At 53.5% G+C, this 22400-nt stretch overlaps 1 protein-coding gene across 2 annotated transcripts in view; it reads right to left on the bottom strand.

Moving 5' to 3' along the window:
• The window catches only part of PPP2R2C (protein phosphatase 2 regulatory subunit Bgamma), a 127727-nt gene extending 105953 nt beyond the window's left edge, over positions 1–21774 (bottom strand). Inside the window, exon 1 of one of the 2 annotated variants that reach the window (XM_047718819.1) lies at positions 21652–21774. In XM_047718819.1, the coding sequence (XP_047574775.1) occupies positions 21652–21721 (70 nt within the window). In that variant the 5' untranslated portion in view covers positions 21722–21774. Of the gene's footprint in view, positions 1–21574 lie in introns of both variants that reach the window. The other variant, XM_047718820.1, reaches the window with a different exon arrangement.
• Between the last annotated feature and the right edge of the window lie 626 nt (positions 21775–22400).

Raw genomic sequence — 22400 nt, 5'->3', positions numbered from 1 at the left:
GTCAGGGAAAAATCGAGCAGCAGCTCAGCCAGACTCTGGCAGCTTGCCAAGAGCTTGAAGGAAAATGCCAGATGAGACACACAGTGGGTCAGCTTGGGGGATCTGGCCCCGTGGCGCCTGCTCAAAGCACACTGGCCAACAGCGAAGGAAGGCCGACGGGGGGCCGCCGACAAGCGCCATGAGCCATCCTGGACACAGTGCCCACCTCAAGGCCCCAGGGGTACAGGGCGGTCTGTGCACACCGTGGGGGGCCTGGGTTTGACATCTGCAGCCCACCCATGTCGGAGCTGTGAAGCCCCCACCTCCATTTACTTGCCTGTCGATGGGAGGCAATGACAATCCCACACCCACAAGGAGTCCTGAGCCAGGCCTGCCTCCACTTCCCCCTTTCCGTGCCACCCACTTCCAATTCACTGTTCTAGAACCATCTTCCCCTCTCCTGTTCCTCCTTAGACTCCAGAACTTTCTCAGGACCCTGGGTCTCCCGTTCTCCCCCAAACCAATCTCAATGCCTGCATAGAGCATGCCTCAATAAATACAAACTGAGCGAATACACGTCTTCCAGGAAGCCCTCCCTGACTTCCCACCACCCAGGACTTCTCTGGGAAGCCCAGCCCCGAGGCTCCTCCCTGCCACCATCGAAGAACTGACCCCCGTCCACCCTGACTGTTCTGGGGACTTCTCGGAACACAGCCCTTGTCAAGCACATCAATGGCCCTATTCCCCACTCCAAGCAAAGCACCTAACATGTAGTATGAGCTCAATAAACCACGGGCCAAAGATTCGCACCTCACGTAAACGTAAGTCCTCTCAAACGTGAGTCTCCTTCTCAGCAGGGTGAGTATATCTCCTCTTCTGCCTCTCTCCCCTCCCAAACTCCCCACGTCCTCCAACCAAATGCAGCTTCTTACGGCGACAAAGTCGACCTAACACATGAACACTGGACGTGCCCTCTCTCCCGGTCCCTGTTTTTTTGAGCCCCCAGCAACCAACGGCACCACCTCTCAGCGCGGAGAGGGCTGCTTTGCTCCTCCTCTGAGAGCAGCCCCAGACCAGGGCCTCGGGTTATAAATCCAGCGAAGCCTGTTTTATGGAGAGGGGCTGCACCGCTGATAGGTTTTTATAGCTATGTGTTTCCAAAGCCGAAGCATAAATGAATTCCCAGCTACCTCCGTGTCATCTCTGCTGTCCCGTGGGGCCCAGTTTGGGGGTGGCCAGGGAGGCAGGCGGGCAGAAAGGACACCCCTGCCTGCCCTCCGGGGCTCCTGGGATTTCTCTGTACTCAGTAGCCTTTCCTTCCTCCTCCCCTTGAGGACTCGCCTGGGGTATCTGGAGACCCTATAAATGGCACCCCCATTCCTGCCCGAGCCTGAGGCTCCCCCTGGGTCAGGGAGAGGAGGACTCAGTATGTAGGATTGGGCTCAGCTGGGAGGATGGGAAGTAAGCCCTAACACCAAAAAGACTGGCTCTTCCAGAACACAGAAATGACCTCACACACCCCCAACCCCAAGCTTATGTCACAACTTAGCCCAAACCCACAAACCAGAGCACCCTCTCCCTGCCCTGGAGTGCTGGAGCGGTGGGGCAGGGTACAGAGGACCCCTCCCGGGACCAGGGCTGGGGATCAGGGCCTCCTGACAGCCTGGACAGGAGACCAGACAAGACCAGAGGGGCAGGGTACCACTCTGCCTGTGCCTTCCTTAGATGTATAAATGGGTCCAGCCACCTCCTGCTGGCCTGAGGGCCATGTGTCCCTCACAATGACCATGCACGTCCCCACATCCCCCTCAGATCCCAAATGTGTGAAGACTGGAGTCTGTCAAGGTAGAAGGGACCTGCCTCACTTCCCAGCCCCTGTCTCCCCATAATGGGCCCCTGCTCCTGGCCTGGTGCCTTGTGGCCACATGCTGCCGTCTGCAGAGAACACATGGGCATTTGTGCCCTCGAGACAGGCTGCATTTCACAAATGAGGGAACTGAGGCCCAGGGAGACCTTGTGGCTTCCCCAGGGTCACGCAGCCAGTCACCAGGAGAGCCTGCGTCTGCACGCGGTCTCCAAGCCCACCATCATTACCCGTCCCCACACCACACCACCCCTCGCGAGGGACCCCAACCTCCAGGTTTTCAGCCACTGCCCCAGTTTACCACCTCCTGCCCCACAGTCCCCCTATGGACACACACGTAGCTAGCCAAGTGTCCCAGTCTGTGGTTTTGTTTTTGTTTTTTTTTAATTGGGTCACCCCAGGGAAGATGCCATCAGGGAGGTCTACTCGGGGTTCACACGGAGTTCACAGTTGACCCTGGGGCCTCCCAGCCCCACCCCAAACACTTCCAAGTCGGGGACTCAGGGAGCCAACTGGAAGTAAAGTCATCTACAGAGGCCTTCACACAAGGCCCGTGTGGGTTCTTGGAGCCAGCTCTGTCCTGCTGGCTGTCCCAGCTCACTCTCCTGGTGATACATTCACCCTCTGGCCCAGCACAGATTGGGACCCTCCTGAGAACACAGGAGGCACCACAGGAGCCCTCAGGGCTGGGCTGGCCAAGCTGCTCCGTCCCCGCCTCCCGCTCCTAGAGACCACGCTGCTAGATGTCCTTCAGGTGGTTCATGGCGAGGCTGGGATTGGGGTGGGTCAGGGCCAAGGGTCAAGGTCTTCAGAGCCACCCTGCAGCGTCTTTCCCTGAGATGCCACAAGTGTTTTGGGCTCTCTCCATTTGGGGTTCCCTGCTCATGGAAGAGGGGCCTCTGATGGGACCTTTCTGAGTAACAAGCACACCTGTTGCCTTACCTCTCTGTCCAGACTTAAAGAGACCCCGAGAAGACATTCTTTTTGGCTTAGAGATGAAGCTAAGGGGCACCAAGAGAGGCTGGGGCAGGTCAATGGCACTCAGGAATGTGAACGCAAAGGAACACCATCCCCAGGGTGACTGGAGTACCCTTTGGTGCCCTTCTGGGCATCAGCTACAAAAGCACTAGGGGCAAAGCAGGGGGGAGGGGCCCCAAGATGGGAAAGAGCGGAGTCGGGAGTCAACACAAGTGCCTGCAGCATCAGGAAGCAGCCCAGGTGCACCCCAGCTCCGCCTCCACCTGGCTGGGGGAGTCCTACCTCCCAGGGCCCTCCGTTTCCTCAGCTGTAAAATGCGGAGAATCACTCCTACCTCTTGATGCAAAGAAGATAAGCCAGGTGCCCACTGGCTGGAGAGAGGACAGGCCCACCGCGTGTCACCCAGGCACCAGCAAATGTTGGAGGAGGGGTGCTGTGGCCGGGTTTCTCCCTGCCTCACCCATGTGCGCAACACCAAGACCACTTGCGTGGCTTGGTTCTGTCCCAGTGACCCCGAGGCTCATTCCCAGCTGCTCCGACACGGATGTATCTGGATGGCGTATGCCCAGGGAACCAAGCCAGGCACAGAAGACATGCAGTGTGTGACTGTATTTACACAAGGTCCCTAAGAGAGGCAGGCAAGCGGGGGGGGGGGGAGGGGGTGAGGGAGGGCTGTTGCTTAATGGGTCCAGATCTTCTGCTTGGAGTAATTATGGGGTTTTGGAAATACACAGTGGTGATGGTTGCACAACACTGTGGATGTGATTAGAGGCATCTGTACACTGAAAAAGGGTTAACAGGGCAAATTTTATGTTATGTGTACTCTGCCTTGATTTTTGAAAAATCAATCATGTAATATACCAAACACCGTTGGGTTGTAGACTTTAAATGGGTGAATTGCAACAATATGTCAATTGCATCTCAAAAAAGCTGGATTTTTGTGTTTTGTTTCGTTTTGTTAATTAAAGGCATGAATACCCACTGGGCCACCAGAGCCACAGCCTGGCCAGGGGTCCTGAGGGCATAGGCTGAGCCCATCTGCTTTGGCCAAACCCAAGGCACCTGCCTATTCTGTAACCTGCATAATCCCTGGTGGACAGAGGCTCTTTCCATTAGCTTTGCTAATACCCAAAGGAAAGGGAACCCCACCCACACGCATACTCTTACTCTGAGCCCAGAGACCCAGGGGAGCCTCTATTGCACCCCAATGCTCCCCTGCTCCAGAGGACAGGATCTGGAGGAGAAAGGTCATTGCCTGGGACTCAAGGCTCACCTCTCATTGGGAGCAAGACCCAAAGGTGTTCCTGTCTCCGGCAAAGGAGCAGCCTGGTGGAGGAGGGAGCCAGAGGGTTGGGGGGAGAGGGGCAAACAGGCTAAAGAGAGTCCTAGCAGTGAGACTCTGGTCCCTTCATCTCCCTGAGCTCCCGGCTGCCTGTCTGCTGAATGGGGACAATGATGACATCTGCCTCAGGAACAATGCCTGGACAATGCCCACCCCGCCCTGCAGGCACACAGGGGCTCTCACTGAATGGCAAGGCAGCTCCCTTCTGCCTCCACCACATTCACTCAGGGCATGGCGTCCATCGCCTGGGGGGCGGATGCCACATACACTGTGTCTCGGCCCGGGCCACCACGCCATAATGGTTTCCAATAAAACTGCTTCCATGAGGCTGAGCAAATAGGGTGATCCATGAGGTCAGTGTGTCCTTAGAGTCAAGCCAAGCAGAAAACCAGCCAGCACACCTGTTTCTCTTCGGCATTCCTCCCCCACCGCAGGGGCCCTGGTAAGAAAGAAAGCACCACTCCACCCAAAGCCACCTTCCCTGATGTGGGCACACAACGCAGTGCACCTGCAGAGGGGGAGGGGCGGGGGCAACTCCCGCTGCCCCCAATCCCACCCTCCTCTGCGTTAACAACTTCTGCCTGGGACACACAGGGAGTGACAGGTCTGCGGGAAATCTACCTCCTAAAGAAAGCTTGTATTCATCTCTTGTTTTCTGTATTTATTTGTTTCCAGCTTCACAGAGATACAATTACGTGCAACACTGGGTAAGTTTAAGGTGTGTGAGTTTAAGGTGTTGATTTGATCTGCTCAAATGCTGTAAAATGATTACCACCATAGCATTAGCCAAGCTCTCCACCACATCACATGACTGCCATTTCTCCTTTATGATGAGAATATTTAAGATCTACTCTCTTAGCAACTTTCAAGTATGTAAGACAGTACCATTAACTATCATCACCCTGCTGGACATTCGATCCCAGAGCTGCTTCATCTTGTAACTGGAAGCTTGTACCCTTTGACCAGCATCTCCCCATTTCCCCCACCCCCAGCCCCTGGCAACCACCATCCCCATCTCCGTTTCCATGCCTTTGGCCTTTGTCGATTTCACATGTAAGTGAGATCTTATGGCATTTGTCCTTCCCTGTCTGCCTTATTTCACTTAGCATACTGGCCTCAAGGTTCATCCCCATCACCATGAACTCCGTATTTAGACTGGCATAAGTACAGGATGATTTTTTACTTCTGATCAGGGAAATGGTACAGGGAAGAGGCCTCCGTTTCTGCAGGCCGGTCAGGACGGCAAGGGAGAATGTTGCTCCCCGGCTGGAGATGCAGCCGCTCCAAGGTCAGACCCAGCGCAGAGCTTGGCTCGGCCGGCCATCTGCAGCAGACGGTTTCCCAACGAGGGCTACGGCACTGTCTCCCATCCCATCTGCTCTTCCATGGTGGACCTGGCCTTTCCCATGTCCAAAGGCAGACTCTACCTCCCCTGGAACCTGGCCTGGCCAGTGACTCAACTGAACTAAAGCCACAGGACTGATGAAGGAGACTCCAAGGAGGTCAGGAAGTCAAGTCTCCCACCTGCTTCTTAGGACACCTGATCTGAGAAAGCCAGCTGCCCCTGAAGGAGTTCATCCGCCTTGGGACTGCCATGCTGGAGGGGCTCTGTTGACGGTCCCAGGGGAGCGCACCATCCCAGCCATCCCCACCACGCATGTGTGTGAAACCCCCTACAGACCAGCCCACCCACTGGCTTAGAAGGGGGGACTCAACATCGGGCTCTCTGCTCAGCAGGGAGCCTGCTTCCCTTCCTCTCTCTCTGCCTGCCTCTCTGCCTACTTGTGATCTCTGTCTGTCAAATAAATAAATAAAATCTTTAAAAAAAAAAAAAAAAAAAAAGAAGGGGGGACTCAGCAATGGCCATGCAGAGCCAATTCGCCCAGCCAAGTCCTGCCCAAATTCCTGATCCACAGAATCCAGAGGACATGATAAAACAGTTGTCACTAAGATTTAGAATGGTTTGTCAAGGCATATAGTTAACATAACACCCACTGTGAGACTCTAGGCGTGCTACCTGACTTTTCCGGGGGCTCCAATTCCTGATACACAAAAGGGAGTCACTCCCACCACCCCCGAGGGTGGGTACGATGTCACCACGACACGTGACACCATAACAGTCAAGAAGTGATAGCTTCGCCTGTCATCCTCACCGCCCGCCATGGTCATTCGCCCACGAAGCCAAAAGAGTTGTAGATGCAGAGAAAGGTTCGCAGCATGAGTCCTCCCCGCACAGCCGAAGCCCATCACCATCAGACACACATCAAGAGACCGTGAAACAGTCCTAAGTCACCAGGCACCACAGCTGAAATCGACCCTCTTTTTCCTTAAGCAGGAGAGACACAGACTGATGGGTTCACTCTAATCTACGGTTTGGCCAGAGCTGCAGGATACCCATGGACTTATACTTTTGAAGATCACCCAAACAAAAATTCTTGATGAATTTTATTTTTGTTTTAGTGACAACATGAGAGTCCCATCTTTATTCAAGCCCCTAAGAGCTCTCCTATCCTTTCACCAAAAAATTGCATTCCCAGATACCCAGAGACAAGACTATCCTGAAATATGGGAAGACACTGATGAGGATGATATCACATCTCACTTTCCAGCACCCAAAGCTGGGATGCCGGTGTCCAGGAGTGCGGCCGTTTCTCCACCCTCCCCTCCCTGTCCCCGGTACTGCCAGCCTCAGGAGCACTCTTGTATGGACAGATCAAGGAAGGAGGCTCAACCCTTCTCCCTCTACAGGGCAAGCCACTAAACCCTTCCAGCCTACCTCCCCCTTTGTGCAACACTCACCTCTACTCCCCTCCCCTGCCCACCCCAGGAGCCTCACTGCAGTGGGACTGGGGAGAACTTTCTCACCTCTCCTGGAGGTGCTCACACCCCACTCTGATCTTCATTCCCCACCCCACCCCCTCCAGTCCCACTTCACTCTCCAAACCCCCAGAGACCTCTGGCTGGTCTTGCTCCTCTTCCTCCTGTGCCCGGACAGATGACCAAGGACCCTTTCCCAACAGCAGTCTGGTCTGTCTTCTCATGAACCAGGCCACCCTGGGGCTCCAAGACCCCAAAAGTTAATGCTCCAGCAACCCTAGGGCCATGCTTGTTCTCACCGATCTGCTTCTGCCATAACATCTGAGTACTGGGAACAGCTTCTCCCCCACTCCCTACTGGCTGCTCCTTAGCTTTTTTTTTTTTTTTTTCTTTTAGTGTAACAGAATTCATTGTTTTTGCACCATACCCAGTACTCCATGCAATGCATGCCCTCCATAATACCCACCACCTGGCTCCCCAACTTCCCACCCCCCGCCCCTTCAAAACCCTCAGATTGTTTCTCAGAGTCCATAGTCTCTCATGGTTCACCTCCCCCTCCAATTTCCCTCAACTCCCTTCTCCTCTCCATCTCCCTATGTCCTCCATGTTATTTCTTATGCTCCACAAATAAGTGAAACTATATGATAATTGACTCTCTCTGCTTGACTTACTTCACTCAGCATAATCCCTTCCATGGTGCTACAAAAGTTGGGTATTCATCCTTTCTGATGGCCTTAGCTCTTGACTCAGCCCTGCCCCAACGCTGCCATGGGGTCCCAGCTATGGCGTCCCACTGTCTCTCAGCACCCAACACGCTGTATCACCACCATCTGTTTATGTCTCCCTGGTTCCAGACCGTCTCCAGGGAGGGGCTGGGCCCAATTCCTCCTTCCCACATCCACTCCCCCCCACCCACACCCCCACTGCAGGCATCCACCCCAGTCTAATGAATGGATCCATACCTAGTTACTGGGTGAATAATCATATGTATGTGATGGGCTATCATGCAGCCATTAAAAATTATTTACTCGGAAATTATGACAACATAGGGAAATGTTTCAGGATGTTAAATTTTTTTTTTAAGATTTTGTTTATTTATTTTAGAGAGAGACACTGAGAGAGAGCATGAGAGAGGAGAAGGTCAGAGGGCGAAGCAGACTCCCCGTGGAGCTGGGAGCCCGATGCGGGACTCGATCCCAGTGCTCTGGCATCATGACCTGAGCTGAAGGCAGTTGCTTAACCAACTGAGCCACCCAGGCACCCAGGATGTTAAATATTTTAAAAGATACAAACTGTATTTATATGGCCATCTATAGGGGAAGGGTAAACAGGGAAATACAGTAAAACTGGAACGTTTCTGGGGCAGTAACATCAAGATATCCCCCCATTCTACTTCCTGCATTTTTGAATGTTTCTGTAATGAGATAAAATAGAAAACTAGAATTAATATCTTCTTACGAGCAGCATCTTAACATACATGAAACTCAGCTCCCACAGTCGGACGATATGGGATACATTACGATGATGGATTATATTTTCACAGCTTCAATAAAGAGCCTTACCTCTCCTTGGGGCTATAAACTATTCTGGGTTGTTTTTATCATCTTTCACGTTGAAAGCTGGTGGAGGAGCCACAATTATTCAGTCTCTGACTCCTCCAGCCAGTTCATTCCGTGATGGATTGTTCGCGAAGCAGACGGGCTAGCTGGAGGTCTGCGTGATGAGTGCCGTGGAGGGAAGGCGTGTGTCCCACTCACAGTGATCCACAGGCTGCGTGACCATTGCCACAGCAAGGGATTTGCATTATTTAATATTCTTGAGTCGCTGCCTTCAATAAGGAGACTACTGACTGCACTCCTTCAGCCAGGGCTTAGAACATCACTGTGGAGGGGCAATGTGGTATACCACTCATTCAGAATGAAAACAGGGAGTTCTCGGTTTGGGGGACAACAAAACTGATGGTGCACACCCAAATCATTCAAAGTGGTCTTTTTTTTTTTAAGATTTTATTTATTTATTTGACAGAGAGAGAGATCACAAGTGGCAGAGAGTCAGACAGAGAGAGAGGGGGAAGCAGGCTCCCTGCTGAGCAGAAAGCCCGATGCGGGGCTCGATCCCAGGACCCTGAGATCATGACCTGAACTGAAGGCAGCAGCTTAATCCACTGAGCCACCCAGGTGCCCCATTCAAAGTGATCTTAATAATCAATGTGGAAATTACATATACCCTATGACTTTATTTTTTTTTTGTATTTTATTTATTTATTTATTTGGGTGGAGGGGGGAGAGTGTGTGTTTGGAAGCACAGGGGAGAGGTAGAGGGAGAAGGAGAGAGAGAGAAAGAGAATCTCAAGCAGACTCCGTGCTGAGTGAAAAGCCTGACATGGGGCTGAAACTCAACCACCCCGAGATCATGACCTGAGTCAAAAACAAAAGAGTCAGACGCTCAACCGATGGCACCACGAGGCACCCCAATGTTCAGTGACTTAAAAAAAATCTTTAAGTCTTAAAAAATTCTCTTACTGACAGTTTTAAGTGTATAGAGAAATTTAAAAAATAGTGAAACCAGTATTTAGTATGGTAATTTTAAAACCTCATAAATATCAAGAATTCAAGTGTTTTTATTTCTTTGTAATAACAAATGCATGGGGGAGGCATTTGGACAGTGCTGCTTCCGTTGACCACCCAACTGCTGACACCTTGCCTGTGCCTTGGAGACCCGTCCTCCCAAGCTCAGGTCAACTCCTATGATTTTACCCCATGTGCTTCCAACACCAGGAAACATCTTCTAGAGTCAGTAAGTTCTCCCGCACTCTGTGTACCTGGCTGCATGTGAGAGTCCAGTTGGCAATTTCCTCTCTAACTCCGCCCACCTTCCCCACATCCCTATTTCTGCTCTAGCCAGGTCACCTTCACTCCCCTGCTGACCACTATCTGTTGGCCAATTCCCTCTTTTTGATTTGCCATTTGCGTAAAGCGTCGCATGGGTTTCTCAGGGGAGACAAGGAGGTGGTGCTGCCATGTGCTTTGCTGTCTGTGAACTAACAGATATGCGGTGACCAACCAACGACAGACACCGAAAGAAGTGACCGGGTTGTGGTCCACAACATGCACCTGTTATTTACTGAGTGATCTGCACACTGAAAAGGTAGCGGCAACGTTTTTGCTTTATGCATTTCCTCACGGTCACCGCGCCATGGTAGCTCAAGTCTGATCCACGTGGCTATGGGTCTGGAGTGATTTAACAGGAACATGGGCACTGAAATCTGTACCTATCTGAACTTTGTAAAGAGAAGACTATGTGCTCAGGGATGTGGCTAGGCAGAAGGTGGCTTTTATTCACTGGGTCACTCAGACACATTCTTACCCAGCACCCGGTGGGTGACAAGTGCTGAGCTGTGAAAGACGAAGCAGATGTGTCCGATATCTGTATCTACTGACGTTTCATGGAGCAGGACTCTGGGTCCTAGGTTTCAGAAAGGCCTGGCTGCCAGTCCTATCTTATGACCTGAGCTGAGTCACTGTCCTGGCTGGGACTAGGAATGAGGGTTCTTTGGTTATAAGGAACAGAAATGACACAGGCAAACACACATAAGAAGGAAGTCCCTGAAAGGTTCTGGAAGAGCTACAGAGTCAAGGAGAGCACCATAGCTAGATAAGGCATCCCAGAAGGAGCAGGAGCTGGGCACAACTGGGAATTCAATCTGGGAATCCAGGACTATTCCAGTTTTCCACTGCTATGTAATAAATCTCAAAACTCAGTGGCTTCCAACAGAAACCACTGTTCTTGCTCATGAATCTGCCATCTGACCAGGTCTTACTGAAGACACTTAAACCCCCTGAGCAATGTGACCAGGTTATCCCAGCTGATGAAGGGTGAGGAAGACCCTGGAGGGAGATAGGGGCATGCCCCAGGGCTGACTCCTAGGATACAGGCAACTGCCCATCAGCCTTCCAGACCCATCAGTCAACTGGGAACCAGACACAGTCTGGGGGGTAAAACTGTAATCTTTCCAGAAGAGTAACGAATGTCTTCCACACTCAGTGATCTGGAAATGGGATACAGGACTGGTCTCAAACAGGAAAGGCCTAAGAGACAGAACACCCTCATTCAGGTGCAGGACTCGGGATCCTAGTTCAAACCCAATAACTAGAAAAAGGCATTTGTGAGACAAGTAGGGACCTTGCCAGGATGACTGAGTATTCGGATGGGAAGGCATGAGTACTCATTCTGGTAGGGCTGGTGGTGGCACTTGGGCAGGCAAGATGTGCCCTGGCCTGCTGAGGGAGTGGGGAGATGACCAGAGGACTGAATTGGCTTAAAAAATTCTTCAGCCAGAAAGAGAGGAAAACGAAGGGGGCATGGTGCAATCTTCAGAGCGGCTGGAGCAAGACCACGGGAGAGGAGCAATTCCAGATCCAATTTCCTCTACCTCTGTACATACTTGGAAGTTTCCTTAAAACCTTTTTGAAACTGGGGCGCCTGGGTGGCTCAGTGGGTTAAGCCTCTGCCTTTGGCTCAGGTCATGATCTCAGGGTCCTGGGATCGAGTCCCGCATTAGGCTGTCTGCTTGGCAGGGAGCCTGCTTCCCCCTCTCTCTCTACCTACTTGTGATCTCTCTCTGCCAAATGAATAAATAAAATCTTTAAAAAATTAAAAAATTTAAAAAAAATAAAACCTTTTTGAAATTGAAAAAAAAAAAGCCAAAAGCTCATCTGATAATATAAATAACTGCCTTTTATGGAGATTTATGTCTGTATACAGAGATTTTACCCAGTACTCACAGAAGGTCTCAGAGGTAGGGAACCAGGTTCTGAGGTGGAAGCACCTGCCAGCTGGGCCAGGACCAGAGCTCAGGCCCCAGGGAACCAGGCCCCAGCACTGGCAGACTCAGGTGTCAAGGCCACCATCTCCTCAGGGTGGAGGAAGGCAGGAGGCCAGGCAGGCCTAGAGGAAGCCCCAGGCCTGAGCTGGTGATCCTATCCCTGCTTGGGGCAGCTGGGACCTCTGAGCTGTCTTTGTCCTGCCTCAATGGGCCATTCAGCCCAGGACTGTGGAGGACAATAGCTTCTACTGTACAAGGAGGCAGGGCCCATCCTGGACAGCGCAGTGGCTCCCACCCAGGTGGGCACTTCACCCCGAGCTGCCTGGCAACTGCTTCCTAGGCTTAGGCCAAGGACCCTGGACATTGTCAAGAGACAAGAATATGTCACTTCCATGGGGGCACGCGGGTGGCTCAGTGGGTTAAGCCTCTGCGTTCGGCTCAGGTCATGGTCTCAAGGGTCCTGGGATCGAGCCCCGCATCAGGCTCTCTGCTCAACGGGGAGCCTGCTTTCCCCTCTCTCTCTACCTGCTGCTCTACCTGCTTGTGATCTCTCTCCTCTCAGTCAAATAAATAAATAGAATCTTAAAAAAGAAAAAAAAGAATATGTTACTTCGCACACGCTATTCTTTGTGCCTGGAATGTACTCAAATGCCATGTCCCAAAGGGCATCACTTCCTGACCTAGAGAATGCCACTCCCTTCAGTGCCAAAGCACCGGTCCTCTGCAGAGCTGTCTCCAGCCCCCCACGTCCACCCGCTGTGCAGGGGAGGGGATCCCTCCTGCTCCTGGCCCATCTCAATTGCCTTTAACCACACACATGGACATGACAGATGCATTCGTTGCCACAGGTTCAGCCTGAGCACCACACCAGGCACTCCTGGGCTCAAATCCCACACCTCCTAAGCTAGGCAAGTAATCAGATCTCAACAGATCTCCCGTCCCTGACCTGTTAGTCCCTCCACAACAGGTGGAGGTCAGGAGTGTGGGTTCTGCAGGCAGACAGCCTGTGTCCAAACCCCAGCGCTGCCCCTTACGCATGGTACTCAGGGCCAGTGCCCCAACCGCGGCTCTCTCCCCTGTAAAATGAGAGAATACATACAACACTGGATTTTGTCAGGAACCAGTAAGATGGTTGGCATCACGCCTGGTATACAGTATGCACTCAGTAAATGGTTAATCATATTAATGGTTATTACACTTGTTTTACAATTATTTAATACTAAAGTCCACATGGGTCATTTTGCACGAGGGCCGCTGGCTGCCAGTGTGGTCGGAAAGGGGCATCTCTCTTGCAGGGCCTGATTTAACCAGCAGGACTCCCCAGGGCACTCTGCGGGGGGCAGCTCTCTCTCAGTGGCATCTGAGACCCTGGGAGAGACAGCCCCATGCTTTCAAGGACACAGCCTGGCTCCTGTCCACAGAATGAAACCAGGAGCACAGAGCTCTCAAAACATGCCTTCTAGGACCTGGATTCTTGGCCCCATAGACAGTGAGACTGGAGAAGCAGGGTGCAGGGGCTCTGGGGGAGAGCAGAGAACAGACAGCAAACTATTCTGTGTGCCAGCAGGGAGACCCGAGTGGGGAGAGAGAGCTGCAGCCTGCAGGGGCTAGTGGAAAGACATCACCAAGCAGAGCCCCGGGGGATAGGGTGCCAAGTGGGTGTGAACACATGGAACAGGGGGCCTGGGGACGCTTTCTGATACTGTCCTACCTGACGGCATGGCAGGATTTAATGCTGGCCATCCATCCTTCTTCCCTCCCTGTGCCTTCCTAGCTGCACTGTCAGGCCTAGGACTCCACAGCCCTCCTGTTTTCTTCCTACCTGGGTGACTACCCCTACCCTGCCCCAGACTTCTCATTCTCCTTCCTTTAGGTGTTGGCGAACACTGGGCTCTGCCTGAGCTCTCTCCTGTCCGGGCTCTGACCCCACCCGCACCCCCCCTGTCCAGCCACACTGGCTTCTTTTGTGCCCAGACCTTAGTGGCAGCTCCAGAGATAACTGTCCGACAAATGAATGAGCGAGTGAGTGAATGAATGCCAGCAATGAACTTGCTCCTCAGTGTTGCACGTCCAGCATCTCATGTCCCCCCGGCTTATAATGGGGAGCAGTAAATGTCTGTTGAACAAAAGGAAAAAGAAATGTCCCACCTCATTGGTATTCAGACATAAACTAAAACAAATATTTTTCGTCTATGATATCTGCGGAGGTCAGATGAATTAGGATACCAAATGCTGATCAGCAGGTGGTAAAACAGAAAAATTCTCTGGAGAATAATTTGGCAATATGTGTCAAGAACATTAAACACACTCATAATTTTTACATAAAATTGTGTGCACAGGGTTCTCTCGTAAGAAATTATTCCAGACTTAGAGGGAGGGATGGGAGTAGGGTGTCCTCATTCATAGAAAGGGCTCATTCGTTTGGCGTTAGTTATACGAGAAAAAAAGCCACCTCGTTATCCAACATCAGGGGGTGATTAATTGGACCATGGGACACCCATCACAGGAACAATGCGCAGCCCACTAAGGATGGAGTTTGGGGGCAGCGCTGGGGTTACCAGTTGGGTACTCACCCCCCTGCCAGCACTTGAGATCACACAGGGAAGGTGGACAAGAGGGCAATCAAATCTGCCTTATTAATGGTAATGGTAGGAGGAGCTAGGGACCCCTAGTCTACTGCCCCTCCCCTTGGACCTGTGGGGAGAGAGAAGTCTAAAGGCTGGAAACTGCAATGAGAGACCTATGGGCATCTCCTTGGAACAGCCCCCCCCATGAAGGCCCAATGGGCAGGGGAGGAGGAGCGACCTTTAATATTTTAGCTCCGTCCACTAGGGAGAAGTTGCCCAATGGGTGACAGACTCTCACATTTCCACCAATCACACAAGCGAAGAGGGGTGGGAGGCGGGCCAAGGGTCCTTTCCCCCTGGAATTCCAGCCTGTCCCCTATGGCAAAGCAGAGCCAATTCTATCATTTTTAGGGCCCAGTGCACAATGAAAATTCAGAGCACCCTGTTCAAAAAGGAGGGGGAAACTATTATTAAAGATACTAAAAAATAACGCTCTTTCATTTTCCCCGTGACTTGCCATGGTGTCATTTGCCACTCCTTGCCAATAGGAAAAAAAAAAAAAAAGTTTAAATTACTAGCATGGATTTTGCCACTCATCATTCTATTATGCAATTCCAGTTTTAAATGCAAATATGAGAGTATTTAACTGGAATGCAGAATCACTGAAATACACAATTCGTAACTGGTAGCTTCCATAAGCACATGTCTTTTCCTCTTACAGGGCAGCGGAACACAACACCAAACCAGCTCATCTGGCTTTACTTCACTTTTTGGTGCTTGCACATTCCACACACACTCCTCTCCCCTTGGCTCAACGATGAACAGGCGTTGAAAGGGAAGGACTGTGGCTGTCCCATCCTTCCCTTCCCTGCTGGGTCATCCTGCTCAGCATCAGTGATCAGCTCACACAAGGACGTATCATGGGTAAGGGGGTATGACAACCGGGTTCCTTGGTCCCTCGAGCTCCTTGGAATGTCACCTTCTCCCTTCTGTGTCCAAATCAGGTTCTGGTTCACAGGGAAAAGAGTGGCTTCTCCACACCGTGTGCTCCCACTGCTGCCTACAGGGTTGTGGGCATGCCTACCCACGGCGCAAGCAAGACCGTGCGGGAGCTCAGCGACACTCAAAGTGCACGTAAGTTAAGTGTGTACAGAAGCCACACAAAACAGCTGAAACACGTATTGTAGGCATCACCTCTGCTCAGGCGCCCGCTCCACGGTCCCATCAGATGTCACTTACAAAACGCGGGTTTGGAGATAAAATTATAAAACTTTCAACATGGCAATGGCAGAGTACAAAACCAAAAACAGGCCTCCTGAGTGTGGCGGGCCCCATGTGACTGCACGGGTTGTACAACCAGGAAGCCCGCCAAGCACTGGAGAACTCTATTATAAGCTCATGTTTCATTTAAAAAATCGCCTTCAACATGGTTTATATGGAGCAATTACAGCTTTTATTAAACACAGACGTGGGCATTAAAAAAAGACTGGAAGGAACTATCACAAATTGTTAACCATGTGCATCTTAGTGCGGCAGACTGGAGACTGTCCTTTCTCTCTCGTCCCCATGGCGACTCCAGTCCTGGCCATTAAACCTGGGGTGACACAGTCACGCTTCCGGACCTACAGTCCCCTCTTACAAAAAGGTCCCCTAGCTCTGGGGCTTCAAGGATAAAAATCAAAAGCTGGAGCACGTTAAGACAACCAGGAGATGATGTGGAAAATTTTACTAGAATCTGATTCCCATCTTGCAGAAAGAAAATGAGAAAAAGCCTAACCCATGACTGCACCAACCCTTGCCTTGGGATTGATTAGAAATAAACGAGTATGTTGCTTACAGTGTAGCCCAATGTGGTTTGGGGAAACTGGTAACAACAGGAAGCCCTCCCCCACACAGGTAGCCCTTTGGAGTCCACGTGGCCTTTGCTCCTCAGGGCCATGTGACAACCCAGGGCAGGAGGCTGTGCAAGGAGACTGAGGCTCAGAGAGGTGATGTGACCGAACGGAGAACTCCCAGTGGTGAGCCCCCACACCCTACAGCTGCTTTCGCTGCCCCCACCCCTGAAAAGTAGACAGCATGACCTTGGGAAACTTCAGGATTGCTCCTGGAAGTGATGTTTCTAACTGGAAGGAAGATGTGGAGATCCAAAAGTCCACTGCTTGATTTTCCAAACCAAATGCTGGCTCTCCCCACTGTCCCTCTGGGCTGGCTTGAGGGCAGAGCCACAAGGGACCTCTCTGAGCCTCCACTTCCCAGTGGAGTGGGGACGGGGGGGGTTAGCCAGTCTGATGATGGTTCTTAGAGCTACTCTAACTGTACCCCAAAGGAGCAGGCATCATTGTTGGCAGACCATGATTATTAGGCACTGACTGGGTCCAGGGCTCTGGGCCGGGCATGTTTATACACATCAAGTCATTACACGCCATGAGTTCATGGGCAGTGTTCCTTCCACAAAGCAGGGTGGGGAGCTCACGACATGTTACCATATCAAACAACACTACGTCCCTCGTTTCAAGTGATCTAAAGCAGCAATCCAGAGAAGATGCTAAGGCTCTGAGATTGTGTGACCCACCTGAGACGGTGAACCCAGAGTCAGACCCCACCGTGGATGTGGGTCTCCTGACACCAGATCCTGGGATCTCTCATTAGGCTGGAAATGCTTCCTCGGGACGGCCGAGAAAGGGAAACCAGAACTGGGCAGCTTTGACTTGAGTACAATGAAAGCCATCACAGAGGATTCCTCAAACAGCAAATGAACACATCAAACTCCCTCTTGGTTTCGGGGATCTCAGATGTTGGCCGTGAGTGACAAGGGAGCCTCCTGGTCTTCCGGATAACCAGGAAAGAGGTCGTAGCTGGCTACAAGTCACAGAAACTTGATTAAGGTGTGAAGCGATGAGGGAATGTGCCAGCCCATGAAACTGGAAATCCAGGGGGGGAGGGCATCAGCGAGTCACAGAGACCCCAGCAGCCACTCACGCTCTGCCTGGGCACCAAAAGCATTGTCACCTTAGGGCTTACTCCCTTCGTGGTCTCAAGGTGGCTGCGGGCAACAATGGGGGGGGGGGGCTTTCCTGTCCCTTCACAAGAGAGAGACTGACTTCCTGAAGCTCTACTGTCCACTCAAGCCCATGCGCATTCTGGAACCATCACTGCAAGAGGGACGCACGACCCCAGGACCAATCCGGCCCAGCCTATGGCCACAGATCTCTGGCTGAGAACCGCAATGCTCTTGGTGAGGTAAGGGGTCGGCTACTGGGGAGATCAGCCTCAAGACCCTCCATGGGGGGCAAATTTGGCTCCCACAAATAGCACACCTCCCCAGTGTGGTCTGGGCCTGGGCAGAAGGCCAACAGGATCCCCACACAACTAGTCCAAATCACGAGAACAATTCCATGCTGCAGAAACTGCCCAGCTGCTGGGTTCAGACAGGCTGATGACAGTCTCCTGAGCCTAACAACTCCCTGTCCCAGTCCCTGCTTCATTTCCTCAACCACCCAGTCTGTGAGGATACGCCCATGGCTCTGGAATCACATGCAACACGCGAGGACGGCGAGCATATGGGGTCAGGGAAACAGAGGCGTCTTTCTGTGGATCCAAGAGGCACGCAACACATGTACGACAGAGGTTCATGGCTGATATGCTCAAGGGAGAAAAGCTGGGACTGGGGTCCTAGCAGGAAAGCATGTCCTCAAGAGCCTTCCCCTTCAGGTGCCTGGGAATGACCACTGCCACCTCCCCTGGGGTGTGAGCCCCCAAAACCCTGCGTCTGGCCCCTCACTGCCTGCCCAGGGCCACACCCAGAAGACAGACCCCTAAACACTGATGACTGGAGGGGAGGAAGGGGTTTGTAAATCAGACTAGCCTCGAGACGTCTGCTTCATTCACCCCAAAGCTGAGCTCCAGGGCTACAGCAAGGGAACACAGCGAAGGAAGCATTCCTTCCTGGACCATATCTGGCTCTTGAGAAGTCTAACCCCACAGAGACTTGCTGGCACTCTCTTACCCCTGGCAATCCTTCTCCCAAGGGTCCAGGTCCTTCTACTGTCTTGAGAGATTCAACTGTACTGCTCTCCCCAGCACCCTCCCCCCAAACTTTCAAAGTTCTATGTCCCAGGGTGGCCTGCACCCATGCTTAGTGGTGACAACAACACTCTATCAGCTGAGCTGAGCCAAGAGTTAAAGGGGGTAGAGGGGGGTGGAGGAGTCTGCTCTGACTAATTCATACCAAGGTGTGAATGACTAACAAAATCTAAACTCTTCCCAAAGTGTTTGAGATTTTACAAGTGGAGATTCAGGCACTCAAGCAGGACTCCCACTGGCAAAGATGACATTTAACTCGAAGCCTAAAGGATAAGGAGTCAGCGGTAAGAAGAGCAGGAGGGGGATAGTCTAGATAGAGAACACAGCCAGTGCAAATGCTGTGAGGCAAGCGGAAAAAAAAAATGACCTGCTTAAGGTACAGGAAGTAGACCAGAGCCACTGGGGTGTGGTGAGTGAGTGTCTGTGGGCCAAATGACCAGGTGGAACAGGAATTTGTACACCTGGGTCTTTCGCAAAATCTCAGCATCCATTATCTGCTCGGCAAGCTCTTCCAGGAACTGTATAAATTGCACCCGTGCCCCTAATTAAATACCTCCAGCTGACCAAGCACTGTGCTGGGTATTTTCTGTATTAGCATAATCACCGATCATCCCAACAGTAATAACGTGAGATAAGTTATGATTATTTCTCCCTTTACAAAGGGAAAAAGTGAGGCTCAGAAAGGTTTAATAACTTGTCTAAGATTACACAGCATGAGAAGAGTCAGAAGCAGGCTTTGAACATAAGTCTAAGTGACATCCAAATCCGTAACCCACCCAGTGATGGAGCATAAAATGCCAGGTGCAGTGCTGGGCAAGTCCATCTTCACGCAGAGCAGCCAGAAACCGCATCTAATTCTAATTATGACAATCACAGCTCTTGCTCCCTCTCCTAGACCCTACTCTCCCCAAGGACAGGAATTTCTGATCTCACTCTTCTCTGCACGGCAGCCCCCAAGCCCTACGCCCTACACATACAGGCACTCAGTTTGGGACGTGGACAAGGTCAAGCCTCGGTTTCTTCTATAAAATTGGGAAGCGATGTACACGAGATCTTGCGTGAGGCCCCGGCACACAGTAGGTGTTCAACAAACTTCAGCTGCTAGTTAACAATTTACAGCTCCAAGGCTGCCCCCTCATCCACCGTCCGACTGGCCCTTCCCAAAAACCCTAAGGCCTTGTAGGCAGGATGGTATTCTCACTCCCATTCTACAGATGAGGAAACCGAGACTTAGTGAGAAGGGCTTTCCCTCAATAGCACAGAGCTCCCTTCTAGAATACAGGCTGCCCAAGGACAGCATCTTTGTCTAGTCCCCAGGGCCAAAACAGTGACTGGCACATAGCAGGGGAATATTTGCTGAATGAATGAATAGGAATTAAAAACATCACTTCTTTCTCAAAGGATGCACTTCCCCCTTGCTCTGCTCTGGTAAGACCCAATAAATTTCTGGAAGCAAGCTAGAAGGGTGGTGGGGTGGGATGAAGAAGGAATTAATGTTTGCAAATGTCCACTATGGGTCCGGCATAGGGGTTTTTACTTTTAATCAGAGTCCTGCATCCCATCCCATCATACTCAAGGTTGAGATGAGAAAACAGAGGCTTTCTGCAGAAAGCCAGACCGGAATGACCTGCCAAGATCCCCTCTTAGCCAGAGCCAGACCACAAGGGCACCTGCCAACAACCCAGAGGCCTCTCACCCTCTACGCTCCGCAGCCTGCGCGCAGAAAAAACACCCCGACGCACGCTGACTCTACCTCGCCCTCACCAAGGCAGCCCACAAAGGGCCGCTTTCAGCTCCCTGGGCCCCAGAAAGCCCGAGCTTGGGGGCTGAGCCCTCACCCAGCCAGGCAGCCCTACCCCCTTCCCTTTCCTTTCCCCCATCAGTAAAGCGTGACTCAGCGGTTCTCCTCCCGGGAGCGGGGAGCGCCACCCCTCAGCGTCCGTCCGCCCAGGATACACATCAAGCCTCAGCTCTCCGGGACAGGACGCAGGGGTCCCGCCCCGCGCTCGCCCCGCGCTCGCCCCTCGCTCCCGGGCCTCCGCGGGACTCCGGCTTGGGCTCGGCCTCATTTCCGGCAGAGCCAGGCACTAGACCGCGGACACTACCCGGGAGTCGATTCCCCGCCGCCAAGCCAACACAAGGTTCCCTGACACAGGCACCCACGCGCGCCAGCCCCGCGGAACGCCTTGCGCAGGGTCCCTCCCACTAGGGGCACCCACCGGGGGACCTCTTGCTACCAACCCACCAACACTTATGCGGCCAGTTCATCGGCCCCTAAGGAAGGTGCAGCCAGTCCCTAAACCCGGGAAGGTCTCCAGAGCAGGTGTCCCCTCTGCCGCATGCTGACACCCCGCGGCTAGCGATCACCCCATCTTCAATCAGGGATTCGCTCCGCAGGCCCCTGGCTGCGGTTTGGGAGCTGTCCCCCACCATTCTCTGGGCAAGCTGAAGGAGAGAGACCCTTGGAAGTCACAGGTCCATCAGCGCTGACCAGTGGGATTCTACCACCTCGGGGTGGGGGTTGGGCTTGGGCCTGTTGGACCAGTTTGGGGGATTTCAAATGCAGGGCCCCTTTGGGAAGGCATGTCCCACTTTTAGGGGAAAATTCTGACAGTTTGGGGCCAGCTCTTTCTGTCTCAGTATAACTGACCGGGAATAAAAGACCAACCCCAAACCGGCCGCCGTCTCCCACCCACGACGGGCCCCTGCCTTTGGAGGTACAGGGAGTGCCCCGGGACAGCGAGCCTCTTGGGGGGGGGGGTCTAGCATTGGATTTTTTTCCCCGTGGATCCCTCTTCGTCCCTGGGGAGTGGGCAGCCTAGAAAATTCTGTGGGCTTTGGGCAGGGCTGAAATGGCAAACCCAGGATTCTAAGCCACTACATTTCCCTGGATTTCTTCACCAGATTAACCGCAGGAATGGCCTTTTTACAAATGATGGCCAGGGCCGATTCAGGATGCCACACAGGCCTGGGGGCCGAAAGCTGCCTGCCGGAGGGCGGCGCGGAGGAGGGCGCTGGGCAGCGGAGGCCGGCGCCCTCGGGCTCCCTCCCTCCGGGACCCAGGGCAGGGTGGGGTAGGGTGGGGTGGGGGGACACGACACACAGCGCGCGGTCCAAACCTTCGGAGGGCATTCGGTGCGACGGCATCCCCACGCCGCGGCCGGCCGGAGGGGGCCTCAGACAACACGTACGTTACCTTCAGTCACATAGCTGTGGTCCCGCAGGAAGCTGTGGTTAATTTTCCGCGTGTCCGTGTCCTCGCCCATTGAAGGCCGTGCCCGGTGCCCTGGGCATGCCCCGCCGCCGCACACCGATGCAATCCGCAGAGGTCGCGCCGGGCGCACGGGCCATGCCGCCGCAGCCTAGCAGGGGCGCGGGCCGCCGGGGCCCCGGGGGGCGGGCATCGCGGCCGGGGGCGGCCTGGAACGGGCGGGGCGGCCGGGGCGGGAGCCGCGGTCAAGCGAGCGCGCGGCGGGCGGGCGGCGGCCGCGGGTGGGGGCGGGCCAGGGCCCGGGCGCGCATCCCGGCCGGTGCGCGCTGCGTCGTGCGCCCGGCGGCGGCGGCGGCGGCGGTGGTGGCGGCCTGGTGCCCGGGCGCCTGGCTGCGCGGCGGCGGGAGGGTACGCGCGCGGCGCTGCGCCGACCGAGCCGGGGCCGAGCCGGGCTGCGCGGGCTGGGGCCGCCGCCGCCGCCGCCGCCGCCGCTCCGCAGGCCCCTCCCTCGCGCCGCCCGCTCCTCCGCCCCCGCGGCCCGCGCAGCCAGCCGCGCGCCGGCCGCCCAGCGCCCTGCAGGTGGAGCCGCGCCCGGGTAGGGGCGGCACCGCCGTGCTCCGGCCCCCGCGGGTGGGCACCTTTGGTGCCTGAGTGTGCGGGCGGGAGAGGGAGGAAGGAGATGGTCACCTGGATGCAGAGGCGGGGGGAGCGCTGGTCCGCTGAGCTTTTGGGGG

Source organism: Lutra lutra, chromosome 2, assembly GCF_902655055.1.
Source record: "Lutra lutra chromosome 2, mLutLut1.2, whole genome shotgun sequence".
Classification (NCBI taxonomy): Eukaryota; Metazoa; Chordata; class Mammalia; order Carnivora; family Mustelidae; genus Lutra; species Lutra lutra.
The sequence above is the reverse complement of the archived record's forward strand: the minus strand, read 5'-3'. Positions and strand labels throughout refer to the sequence as shown.